The 13,616-nt window shown below is 37.3% G+C and overlaps 1 protein-coding gene across 15 annotated transcripts in view; it reads right to left on the bottom strand.

The window, feature by feature from the left end:
- The window catches only part of MAP4K3 (mitogen-activated protein kinase kinase kinase kinase 3), a 91,418-nt gene that overhangs the window by 56,368 nt on the left and 21,434 nt on the right, over positions 1 to 13,616 (bottom strand). For all 15 annotated transcript variants that reach the window (XR_010651157.2, XM_065835002.2, XM_065835003.2 and 12 more), the window contains 8 exons: positions 10,753 to 10,800; positions 8,877 to 8,919; positions 8,158 to 8,230; positions 5,714 to 5,845; positions 5,388 to 5,450; positions 5,174 to 5,255; positions 4,963 to 5,073; positions 309 to 384 (listed from right to left, as the gene is read on the bottom strand). Coding sequence is in view for 14 of the 15 variants with exons in the window: in XM_065835002.2 (XP_065691074.2) it covers positions 309 to 384; positions 4,963 to 5,073; positions 5,174 to 5,255; positions 5,388 to 5,450; positions 5,714 to 5,845; positions 8,158 to 8,230; positions 8,877 to 8,919; positions 10,753 to 10,800 (628 nt within the window). In the remaining variant the exon portion in view is untranslated. The remainder of the gene's footprint in view (positions 1 to 308; positions 385 to 4,962; positions 5,074 to 5,173; positions 5,256 to 5,387; positions 5,451 to 5,713; positions 5,846 to 8,157; positions 8,231 to 8,876; positions 8,920 to 10,752; positions 10,801 to 13,616) is intronic.

Genomic DNA, 13,616 nt, shown 5'->3' with positions numbered 1-13,616 from the left:
GCTCTGGTATATGGAGCTATACCAATCAGCTTGCAGAAGAGCTCAGGTTGCAGCCTATTCAGTTAAGAAGCAGCAATGGTGAGATTTGTTGAAGTGCTGACAAAGGGCATATTCAAATATGTTACACTAGTATTTCTTTTGCATAGTCATCTAGAATTTGTATCTAGAAGTAAAACAGTATAAGTTTTAATTTTTCTATAGATCACTAAAAATGTTTCTATATGTCAGACACCCAGAATACCAGTTGAAATATGTGAATAACAATAATTATTTTAATAATTTAATGTTGTCATAATACACATGCTTACAGTTTATTTCAGAGCGTGTCTTTTCTTCTCTCACATTTCTACTTGTTGAATGAATTCTATGAGGCACTTCAAGAGGCTAGAAGAGAAAAACAAAATACTTCAACAACAAAATATTGACACCCAGTATTGTGTACCTAGTTTTCAGCAGTTTTTTTTAGCATAATATCAAAAAAGAAAGAAATAACTCAAGCAGAAGATAAAGATAAAGATTGCATGCACGGTTTTGCACACTAAAGTTAGAATTATTCGGAGACATTTTATCTGTAAAGTGTCTTCAACTGCAGGATAAGGATTTCTAAAACACTGAGTTTTAGGAAATAAAAACAAGGTTGGCCAGCACTTGTTTTTGCTCAGATAACATTTCCTTTTTCCACTTTTCAGCTTAAGGGTATTGGTAGTTTCCATAATAAGCAGTAAGACTACATCTGACTTATGGGTAGCATTTCCTTTGTTTAGATACTCCAATCATTTTCTCAGCTTCTATCTTAAACTGATTCCTAAGAAGTCATCATTTAGTTCCTTTGAGTAGATGAGAAGTTAACCTAAGGTTTTCAAAGCTAAATAGAAGAGAGTATTCCTGGTACTCTTGCGCTCTGTGGCAAGAGCAATGCCATCATTTCTACAAATAAACCTCCACAGTTATGTTCCACTTCTATCTTTTCCTCAGATTTTCAGTTACTTCTCTACAGAACGAAGTGTCACGAGCTTTAAGAGACAGCTTTCTTTCCAGTGCCCCTGTCAGATGTACTCTCTTCTTTCTACATCCACTACTGCAGGTTCTCTTAGAAACTATAACTGAAGGTTTCTTAACAAGAGTACAAGACCAGTTGACTGCTGTATACAATTAGGCACCAAAATTAGCAACATAAATCTAACCAGCGTGCTCTCAGTACATCCTCTGCAATGAAATCTTACCCGTCAGAAAAAAAGTTCATTCATCATCACCAAGTAATCTTGAAAAGTGTATGTTTGCGAAGTTTCTGTGTTGAATATATAGCAGCAAAACAATTTTTAATTAAAGGAATATGACACAATAGTGTCAGAGATTTGATGTGCTGGTATGTTAGCTTTGCTTTTATACATATAATCTTCACTTGGCAACTTTTGACTCTGAAGTGATTACAGACTTAACTTCAACCTCTGTACTATCATGAGTTACAAATAGCTCAGCAACTCTGTTTGTCCCCGAAATATTATCTAAAAGCATTATTCCCTTCTCCCCTTTTCATCATACACTATTTCTTTGCTTTATATTAGGATCCAACACACACCTACATAATGTTTCATCTCCCATTTATGTTGACTTTGGTCTTTTTTGAAATTGGAGAGACAAATTGTGGGTGTGTATTTTCTCCCACATATCTCACAGATAGTGTTTTGTTTCTTGTAATGCAGGCCAATCTTCCCCTTCCTCAGTTCCGATCTGTCTACTGTGCATTCTTCTGAGCTTTAAAAACAGTTTGCTACAGCTCAGGACACATTTCAAGGTTTATTCTGGTTTTCTACTTCAGTATTTCAAACAATCTGAGCCCTAAAAGTAATTGCAGCACCAGGAACCGGCCTGTAGTAGGGTTGGGAGGTATTTTTGCCATTGCAGTGATATTGTGCTACTTCCTTGCATCCTGCCAGATGTTTGTACTACACAACAGGCCAGAGCCTGCCCTCACAGCTCTTTCTCCATGACCAACAAACCAATAAAAACAGCTGACATCTGAGCTGTGCAAGAGGACAAAGGAACACAGGTTAACTCTCCTGCACAAATGCTATTTGGGTACAACTTTAATCACAGTACAGACCTCAAGAGCAACATTCTCGCCCAAAACTTACAGTGTGCTAAGGATAAACCATAGGCACTTCCCTCTTTGCAAACTTTTTAGCTAATATCACATCCACCATGAGAATCACTGTCACAGAAATCTGTTGAACAGGTAGGTGCTAACATCTCCAAAGGTTTATTCTTAAGAGAGAAAGCAGATTCCCCAATGGAAATCCCATCTTTGACTGACTGGAAAACCAAATGAGGTCCTCCAGGAATCAGCGTAGAGAAAACACTTAAAATGTCAGCTACAATATTGTTGCCAAACAAATAACAACTGTGTCTAGAGGAGACCTTTCTGTTTATATCCAAAAAGCCTGTGTGGTTTTAGCTATGTTTTCACACATTAAACATTTCAGCTTTGCCCAGGTTTAGAATGATTTGAACATGTAGTACAGAACTCCTCAAAGAAGTGGCAAATTCACATCTTAATCTCTACCTCACCATACAGCTCTGCAGACTACCCAAGCAGTAACAGATAGCATCCCCATAAAAGCCACACTGGCCAGGTGAAGAGCTGTCATTGCGGTGGGCAGACTTGACTTCAAACACTACAAAAACCCCAAAACACAAACACCACCACCACCCCAACAACCAAAATTCCAAAGGAACTATGGAGCAGGTCTGAAGTCCAAAATTCTCACCAGTGTTGTTTGTACCATGTTATATGGCTTCTTTCAATTTTTGATGGATGCATTCAGGTGATTGCCACAAGTACAGGTATGATCAATCCCCAGGTTCAGATTAACATCTCCAGCTACCTCTGTGAGCAGGCAGGTATTGGAGCAAGTTCAACCATGTATAAAAGGAACGTGTACACTTACTATTCTCTTCAACTAATTGTAAGAAAGATCACAATGCCAACAACTGCTTTGCCTGTGGCAGGATTCTTCCCCTGAAACACAGACCTTTGCTTAAGATGCATCAGATAATTCATTATCACCTGTTTTATTCACAGAAGTGGGTTCCAGGTTTGCTTATTACAAAACACAATGTTTTCCCAAGTGTCACTGTCAATCTCATTTTGCAGGTGGATTAAATGTCTCAATGGAAAGTTAGCTGTCAACATGGTTAGGGGAGAAATGAGAAGATACATCTAAGTTGCCTATCCAATGAAAATGATCCAGCACCACAGCTGTGTTTGAAGCTCAGTGGAGAGAGTTCAAGCCCATGCAATGAACAATAATAAAGAATTATCATTATGTCTAGCACACAAATGGAGCAGCATATATAAGATAAACAACAAATGAACCAGCATCTGAAAGAATGCCTGTCAAAAGACATGCAAGCTGCTTGACTGTCCTCCATACTGTCAGTCAGTCAGTTCCTTTATAAATGATGAAAATACGCATTTTCTCTGATCACCGCTGTGAGGATGTTTTCATTTTCTCCATAGACAAGGCACAGCTTTTTCCCCTGATAACACACTTCATTATGAGATAACTGTTAAGTAATACACTAGACAACAGAAGAGCCTTCTTAATGCTAAATCAGAAGGGACAGAAGAGAATGAACACTATTTTGAAAGCTACAAGTAACTGTCAAAAAAAACCACGCACTGAAGTGACTCCATAGAGGAAGAGAGATTCACCACGTAAGTGGCCCAAAACGAAGGTCAAAATTCTTACTGAAAGGATATTTTTTTTTTTTTTCAAACAGAAAAATTTACTAAGTGTGCTCCACTACTTGCAATTGCTTGTAAAAGTATTGACTATTCAATCCTTATGCCTTCTTCTCTTTCCCTCCCATTTAGGAAATATGTAAATACTGCACTCCACAATACAAAAAAAAACAAAAAAAGATCTGTTTCACTTTGGCTTCATTCCACATTTCTTTATTTCAACTTCTATGGAAGACAAACTAGGTGCATGTCAACCCATCTTTGCTGTTCCAGAAGGTAAAAACTCATTTAACTTGCAAAAATCTGAAAATTAGCATCTTAAAGCAGTTGCTTCTTTTAAGCTCATTTTCCTTTGAAGGCACTTTAAGAGCAGTTTATCCATTAAAACAAACAAACAAACCAACCAAAACAAAACACAAACATCACGTAAGTATGCAATCAATTAACCAATGGTATGTGTGTTGAAAGGACTAATTTTTTCCCCCTAAAAGAGATCATCAGTTAGGGAACTGTAAACATTCGGTAAGTCTTCACTAGCATACATTAAGTGCAAAAACAGGATGCAGTAACAGAACATCTGTTTGCTCTTATTTGTGAAATACTTCAGTCCTGTGCTGTTTATCATCTTACATAAGCATGATATTTTTTTCCCAGTTGATAAAGCAGAATAGTAGAAACTTTGTCTTTGACAAAACTGTAAGTGAAATCAAGTTTCAGAGAAAGAATTCTAAGATAGAAAACATAATCTGCAAGAAACACACAGCAAACCGTTTGACAAAACAACTACAGGGTCATTCTCCTCATAAGCAAGTAAATCAGGAACAAAAGAACAAGTTCTACAGAGGTATAAAAACATTTTTATGAATCCTGTCTTTGCAGATGAATGGAAACATAATTCCACAAAGAAACAGAAAGCAAAATGCGTGACAAAACTCAGGACTGGAGAGCAGTTCACGTTTACTGTTGCAAAATTATTGAACGATGACAATAAAAAAAAAAGTGTTTACACCTCTTTTTCTTCGAGCTTCTCTCCCTCAAATGCAGTGAATTTTGGTAAGTGATTGTACATGTGACAGAGTAGCACAACCAGAAGTAAAAGTAACCCTTGAAACTATTCCCAGATCACAAAACATTCTATGGATCAATAAATCATAACAATTTAGTTTTGTCAGCAAATGAAAACTTAATCTCATTCTACAATTAAAACATATTCCTACCTCAGGATCGTCGTCATCAAAATCATGGTAAGTGGAATGATCAGGATTATTCATTTTATCCAAAAGTTCAATAGCAAGACTTCGATTTAATGGCTGGGTAACAAAAGGATGCTGAAAGACAGAAGGAAAAACATATATTAAAATTGCAACCACTCATATTAAGTATATTTTAATTTTATAACTTACAAAAATCCCATACATAAATTTATACCTGTAGTAATTTTTCAGCTGTAGGTCTTTTTTTAGGATTTTTTGTAAGTGCCATTTTCACAAAATGATGGAAACTATTTGACCTGTAAAAGGAAGTGAATTAGAATCAATTAGAATTAGAATTAGAATTAGAATTAAACATTAAAATTAAACATTAGAATCAATTGCCCAGTGAAATACGTGAGCATTACCCACTGAAACAGAAGAGTACTTACCATTTCATTTTGTCCTTTAATTTAGGAGGTTGGAAGTTGCTTTTCGTCATTAGAAAAAGCGCTCTGCAAAAAAAACAACAGTATTTCTGTGGTTTACATTGCAATGCATGCATTAGATTAATTATTAAATACATTATTTAGTTGGCAGGAAGAATTCCATCATTACACATTTATGCACCAAAAAGAGTTGGTGGAATTTCTATTGTGTACATTCAGAACACTTACAACCCAATATCTTTGCAGTACCCCCAAACACCACAAAAAAGTACACGTAGCCACTGCTCCAAGTGGATTATTTACATACTGAGCTTTAACCTCTTACCAACCTCATTGGATGCAGGTCAAACATTGGAGGCTGAAGTTCAGCAAGCTCTATAGCAGTTATTCCAACTGCCCACAGATCACAGAGCTGGTTATAGCCACCTTTTCTTTCTACTGCAGCAACTTCTGGTGCCATCCTAAAGGATAAAAGACATTTTGAGATAAAATTCTCATCACAAATCAAACATTGTTCTGTATACAGCAGTTTTCTACTCTTTTCCCGAAAGCTCTCTGTCTATAAGATCACAACATATACATATATACACATAGATATGTGTGTGTAAAAAGCTAATATATACAAGAAGTTTCACTCAATCATCATCTAGTAACTAACAGGTAGTGTCCCAAACAGCTATTCAGCAGTCAGTGGATGAAATCAATCTGTTTTAGACTTCTCTGCAGGCACACAATGACCTACCAACTCAACCAACGAAGTACCTAAAGGTATCATTACTCAACTACAGTAAAATCCAAGTTCACACATTGCCCTCAAAAGTGATCAACTGACTTTGAATAGAATAATTCTAACAAAAAAAGGTAACAAAATGTCAGCTTTCTTGTATCCTGAAAGCAGGAGACCTGAAGGTATGTTGTCACTTCTGCACTCCTTGTTCGCAGTCTGCCTCACTAATGTCAGAAGACCCCATCTAAGTTAACAAAATAGTTTCTCATCCTCAGGTGACAAAAATTAACAGACATAACCGACACATAAATAGGAATACCTCAAGAAAATTATTTGCTATGAACTGTCACAGGTTTTGAATGGCCAAAGGTATTAATTTGATTGTCCTACATAGTCATATCAGATGGCAAACAAGTTAGTATGTTTTAGCTTTGAACTTTATCAGTCCAAACAACTTGGAAAGTAGCAGTGGAACTAGAGATTTAACTCAGTATAGGCAAGATAGATGAATGTCACCACATGAGTGCTGCAGTAAAGCAGCAGGTGGCATCTCTAATGATGCACAATTTAAATTCAGACATCCTTATCTGTAGATCTGAAAACATCATCAGGTTTGGTGGTAAAAGTTATTTCGATGTTTGCATAGTTAAATTATATTTACATAAATTTCTTCAGGAATTAATTAAAAAAGCCCAATTGCTTCAAATTAAAAAGGAGGGAGTTATCAAGGTAGAAGGGGAACACAGATGAATTTCAGAAAGACACGGGGAGGAGCACAAGAGCAAAGAGCAGGGTTACTAGAGCTAAAGATGGTGCACAGCAGTTTTGCCCTTCATTTCTTTCCCATCCAAGCATCACCTGCCCAGATACTCCTAATAATCACTAAAATCTTCACACCGCCTGTCTCCAGCTAAATTTTCTTCTCCACCACCTCAACAATTTTGCTTCCTTGCTTTTCCTCTCAAATCTCTGAGAAGCTTTACAAAGAAAAACTGATGCTTTTCATCAGCATTTAACCTATGTAATGCTTTCAAAGTTATTGTTTAAAGTTATGACATGTCATTTGAGAAGCCTGGCACAAATGGGAAGTTACAGTGATACAGGCCAGGACTGAAGTCACCCAGACATCTTAGGAAAGAGACACAAACCAATTACACAATCATGACTGATGGGTGTTTATGTTATTCTGAAAGGGAACTGAATCCATGATTTACACTGCAGAAGAATGCTACAAATGCTGTGCCTGACTATTTCAAGGCTGAATACTTGAAAGTAGAGGGTTTTTTCCATTGTACACATTTTAAACGTGTTGCTACTAAGCTGTCAGACAAGAGAATTTTGAATATTTTTCTGGGAAAACATACAACAAATGTGCTATTTTATAGCGAAGACCGTGTGTGATTTACCCCAAAGTGAAAGGGAACAACCACTTCCAGTACAAAGAGAAGAAAATAAAATGGCTTAACTTCAGAAAAGATAAATTATGCAAACTAGTCTACTGAGGGAAGAATAAAGAAACAGTACAGATATAATAGAAATGTTTCTTTGAATTCCATCAGTTTAGGCAAACAAGGAACAAAAAAAAAAAAAAAATAGCTTAGAGGAAACATTTCAGAAGCAGCAAAAGAATCTGTGGAGACAAACAAATGAAACTCATTATCAGCTGAGGAGTTGCAAAAAAGACTTATCTAGGGTGGAGGGAAATAAACATGAAATACCAAAATGGAATAATCCCGGAAGAAAAAAAATACTTAAGATCAGATTTAATAACAAGTAGAATTGTTGATAGTTTCTAAGTTTGACTAAATTGAGGTACATTAGTCAACAGTGATAGCAGCACAGAAAGCTTTCCAATTTTACAGAGCATTAGAGCATTTTCTCTGATACTCAGTTCATTTGGGATTTAGTATAAGTAACACAGACAATCACTAATCAGTAACAAAGCCTTTGGTGATTAGTCTACCCAGAAAGCAACATGGCATGCTGTTATCAAAGTTTTTCAACAGTATTTTTATTATTATTATATTAATAACAAAACATTGTTACCAATATGGGGTGCCAATGAATGATTTCCTTTTGGCAATTGTAGCCGTTATCTGTGCAGATACTCCAAAATCAGCTATTAAAAACCAAACAAATGAAAACAGCAGTTAATAACTTATTTGATGGAATTAATTGTTAATGAACACAAGTCTGGTCTCCCCACTGTAAGAGTTTCTTAAACATACTGGAAATATTTAACAAAAAATAAATAACAAAAGCAAATAAAGGGAACTTGGTGTATCACAGATACCATAGGTTCAGCTCCTATCAGTCGCCTGCCAAATACACAGGCTACACACAAACATGCCTCCATCAACACAAGAAAAAACAACGCAGCACACAAGTCCTAACAGTGTTCCAAGATGATTAAATACATCATTTAGTATTATCCAAGAGATTCTTTCAGATAACTTTAAAAGGTCCTTTTCACATTTAAACACCCTGGATGGGAAATTTTATTAAAAATTTATAAAAAAGTTTGATTTGACTTTCACTTCCCCCTTACCACATCAGAAAGCCTTTTACCTTAGTGTTTCAAAACTACGCCAATTACTCTTCAGACACTAATTGGATGGTGCAGTTAGATATTACCAGTACAAGAAAAAGAATTCTGACATTCACTAATTCCTTACATGAGCCATTATATCATTAAACAAGATACAGAAGATTGCTTTTTAGGGCACATGAAAAACTGTTAATAAAACTAAATTGCATTAACTCACCTAATTTTACATGTCCATTATCCGTTAAAAGAATGTTTGCTCCCTTAAAAAGTAAGCATACTCGAATTAATCCACGCAGATTCCTCCAATACCACATTAAAAAAAAACAAAAGTCAGATCTTATGGCAAACTAGGGGCCTTAGACAAACCAAGGACTGTGTGATCAAGAAATCTGCAACTTTACCAAGGAAACGTGTGTGAAATTAGAAACTCACTATTCTGTTATATAAAGAAACTTGGATATATAAGGTTTCTCATTCATTTTTAGTTTAGCATTTCTCAGCCTATGGTACTACTGAGTTTCCACTGTATACAAAACCATCTCAAAAAGCAGAATACGATGATTTGTCTATGCTGATTAATTCTTTTTTCTAGTTCCACTGACTGAATGGAAACAGGAACTCCAAAGGTCAAAGCGGAAGTAATTTGATTTTCTTTTCATGTGGAGGTTTTGTCCTGTTTGGGAACCACAATAATTATACCCTCAAGGACCTGCCTTGATATTCAAGTGTTTAGCAAAACTATTTCTGTCCTTACGCAAATGAGATTCTGTTAGAGCTCAATTTGAAGAGTTCCCTGTTGTGTGGCTGTATGTACCACTCACTCCAGTTCAACAATCAAAACTAACCCGACGTGGTAGTCAGTACCATAAAATCATGGCATAAAAGAGAACTTGATCTGAAGACTGAAACCAGGTAAAGGTTGTGTAGAGTGAAGGTTGGAGCTGGCTAAACACAGGTCAACAACCAGGAGACTAACATACTATTTTTCCATGCTCATGAGAATGACTTTAAAAACAATAAAATTATCTCCATAAGCACTGTAAGCTTTTCTTATCAGCACAGTTCTGTTCAGAAACAAGTATCTATGCACAGAGTCCTTACAAGCATCATTTTGCATTCTACAAAGTATAACGAAAAACGTTTAATTTTTGTGTCCAAGGTAATCTCTCTTTCAGAAATTACTTTTACGATTGCTCAAAACCCAAATATTATTCTGCAGTCTACACGAACAGCCTGGAATCAGGCTGTGTTAAGGCATCTATAGTTGAAGTTACTATGTACATCGCATTCCTTGTCTGAAAAAGGAAACACAAAACCACCAAACAAAACCAATCCACTACAAGACACAAAGGAATATGATCATTTACTGTCAAATTTCCAGGAGGAAGCCTGCCAAGTTTAAGCTGCAGTCTGAACAAGGAAGAGTTTCGAAAAATCAAAAAGTAGGTAGTAAAATTTCAGGGACAAAAAGTCAACAGGAAGCACTAGAAGGAAACTATAACAGAGAGTGTAAGAGACTGAACAAGCAACCTTTGATACAGATTTGTTGAGATTATGGTTTAAATAACTCAATGTGAAGAGCCTGATTTGCGGTATCCTCTCTAATTTTAACATGTGAGGAAGGGGGCAGAAATAGTCTCCAAGAACCACGTAGAACAACAGCCACTGCCCTGCAACCTGTTTACCAAGAAAAAAGAAGCCAAAGCAACACCTCTGCCCACTAACTGGTTCAAAGAGAAGGGCACAACAAGCTCCTTGAAAAAGTGTGTGAAAAACCAAACCTCTCCTTTTGCACAGACACATCCTTACAGTCATCTGAACACATGTTGCTCTGGACATTAGCTGATGCCTGGAGTTTACAGCACTGGTCTATATAAATACTATGTTTGCCTCCAATTAAAAGGACAAACTATTTTCATGCATGCATTTAAAAGAAAGATTTTTCTCTTTCCTTTGCATAAAATTTTAATTTATTCTAATAAAGAGCTTACATATTTAAAAATATCCCCAAAATTGATACAAAACAGTAAAGACCCATCAGAGATGATGTAGCCTGTTATAAAAACAAAAAATTGCCTCCAGTTTTTGCTTACCTTTATATCTCTGTGCATTTTTCCTTTACTGTGAAGATAATATAGTCCCTGTAAAAATATTTAGATAATAATTAAGTTCAATATTTTTTCATTATATATGTTTCTTATTTAATTACAAGACATATTTAGCATCCAATCCAATCATCTACATGACCCACTGACTGAAGAACATTCTTATACTTAACTGTATCCAAACTGCATTTGCAAATTCAATATATGTGGTATCATAATACCTAAAACACAGGACTGATGGAAAAAAAATCAGTTACCATATGTATTCCAAGAAAAGCATCCCCCGATCAGGTTTTCCTCTGGACATGGTAATCGTCACTTTTTAGACCAAGTTAATTACATTTAAATTGCCTAACAGTCTTTTATTCAGCAGTCAGATGACTGGATACCTAGTGCAGTTATCTCCTAGCTCATTACACAATTAAGTTCAGAAGCACGCTAGCAGGCAGCACTTTGGCTCTAACACAGCAGTTCAACTTTAATTAATGTTTTTCTGCAGAAGCATTAGGTTGTCTTTCTGGGTCTCAACAAAAGTATCAAAGCTTTTGACTAAAATTCTCTTCCAGGGGTAAAAAGCCACGTAAACATCTTCCCTGCTCTGTAGTCATGAACCTCCATAAAGACATTAGCATGGGAGATACCCAAGTCAGGACAGAATTTTTTCTTTTTGCGAGTTCATGCAAGACAGTATGGAGTTTATCACAACAATAAATTCGTATTGTGTTCAATTATCTGCTTTTTCATGGATGGTCCTAAATATAACAACTGGAAAATCAAGGAAGCAACAACTTACATGACCTGGTACTAGAGATTTTCAAGTGAACAACATTGTACAGATAGACAACAGTACCACTGAAGATACAGTTTTGGGGTACTTTTTTGCCAGTTCATGAAAACCTGCATGCAATGTAGCTGAAGTGCTAATCAGATACAAAATTTAACTCCTTTAAATAAACTAAAAAAGAAAAAGAACCCTACTCACAGACATCTTAACCTGTTTCTCTGGGGGAAACGATTAATAATACCCAGTTGTTCCAATGGCTTTTCAGAGTCCTCACCGTAGGCATGCATGCAGACCCAAAAACTGGACTTGATTTGCTTTTGGTACAGAGCGTAATTAACCAAAGCATCTACCCAACTGCTGCAACAACTGGCATTAGCTGGAAGAGTCTTATGTACGCTCTTCACATTTAAATCTCTGAATGTTACTGGCGCAGAAAGCTCAACAACTCACTAATTTTTACCACAGTCCTGGAAGAACCTGAGGTCACTATTTCTGAAACTGAATGACTGGAGGCAGGTACTTTGAAGGTCATATTTGAAGGACCTATATTTTTGGGATCAGACTCACTGATTCCAATCAGAACTGAGAATGTTTTTTGAAAACACATCATTTAATGGTCTTCTAAATATGGAGGTCAAACACTAACTTTAGGTACTCAAGTGAAACTCCAGATTGATGGTAAAATTAACATTGGCCAAATTACTTTTATGGATGGACAGATGGCCTACATTCACAGAATTTTTACTAGGAAGAGTAACTGCTGCATTATAAGCTACAGCAAGATATCAGAAACTATATACATAATATTTGGTCAGAGTGTTATAAGCGTGTATTTACAGACAACTTTAAAATATACAGAAAATGAGTGTATGGATAATACTTGGAAAACATCTACAGAGTAGTAAGCTTCCTTCTCACAAGGAATTCATATGTATTAACCAAGAAATCTTCCTACACAATAAACAAGGATTTCATAAATTCCATTCGAGACTATTGAAACACTTCTCCATGCTCCAAGATTATGGATTTAATGGATGGACTGTTTGGTGGATAAGAAAGTAGCTGGATGTTCATATCCAGAGGGTAGTGGTCAATGGCCCAGTGCCTGGATGGACACCAGTGACAAGTGGTGTCCCTCAGGGGTCCATACTGTGTACTATTTATTATCTTCATCAATGCCATGACAGTGGGATCAAGTGCACCCTCAGCAAGTTTGCAGATGATACCCAGGTGAGTGGGGCAGCTGACATGTCTGAGGGATGGGATGCCATCCAGAGGGACCTGGACAGGCTTGAGAAGTGGGGCCACATGAATCTCATGAGGCCAAGTGCAAGGTCCTGCACCTGGCTCAGGGCAACCCCCAGTATCAATACAGGCTGGGGGATAAAAGGATTGATTGAGAGCAGCCCTGAAGAGGACTTGGGGGTACTGGTGGATGAAAACTTGGACATGAGCCAGCAATGTGCACTTGCAGGTCAGAAGGTCAGTCGTATCTTGGGATGCATAAAAAGGAGCGTGGCCAGCAGGTTGAGGGAACCCTGCAGGTCTGCCCATATACTCCACTCTGGTGAGACCCCACCTGGAGTCCTGTGTCCAGCTCTGGAGCCCTCAGTAGAGGAAAGACATGGACCTGTTGGAGAGGGGCCAGAGGAGGCCACCAAGATGATCAGAGGGCTGGAACAGTTCTGCTGTGAGAAGAGGCTGAGAGAGTTGGGGTTGTTGAGCCTGGAGAAGAGGAGGCTCCAGGGAGATCTTATTGTGGCCTTTCAGTACTTAAAAGGGGCCTATAGGAAAGATGAGGACAGACTTTCTAGCAGGGCCTGTTGTGATAGGACAAGGGGTAACAGTTTTAAACTGAAGGTTTAAACTGAGGGGAGATTTAGACTAGATACAAGGAAGACATTTTTTCCAATGACGGTGGTGAAACACTGGCCCAGGTTGCCCAGAGAGGTGGTGGATGCCCCATCCATGAGGACATTCAAGGCTTGGCTGCACAGGGCTCTGAGCAACCTGATCTGGTTGAAGATGTCCCTGCTCATTGCAGGGGGGGGTGGACTAGATGAGCTTT

The sequence above is a fragment of the Patagioenas fasciata genome, chromosome 3 (assembly GCF_037038585.1).
Source record: "Patagioenas fasciata isolate bPatFas1 chromosome 3, bPatFas1.hap1, whole genome shotgun sequence".
Taxonomy (NCBI): domain Eukaryota; kingdom Metazoa; phylum Chordata; class Aves; order Columbiformes; family Columbidae; genus Patagioenas; species Patagioenas fasciata.
This window is presented reverse-complemented; position numbering and strand designations above follow the sequence as displayed.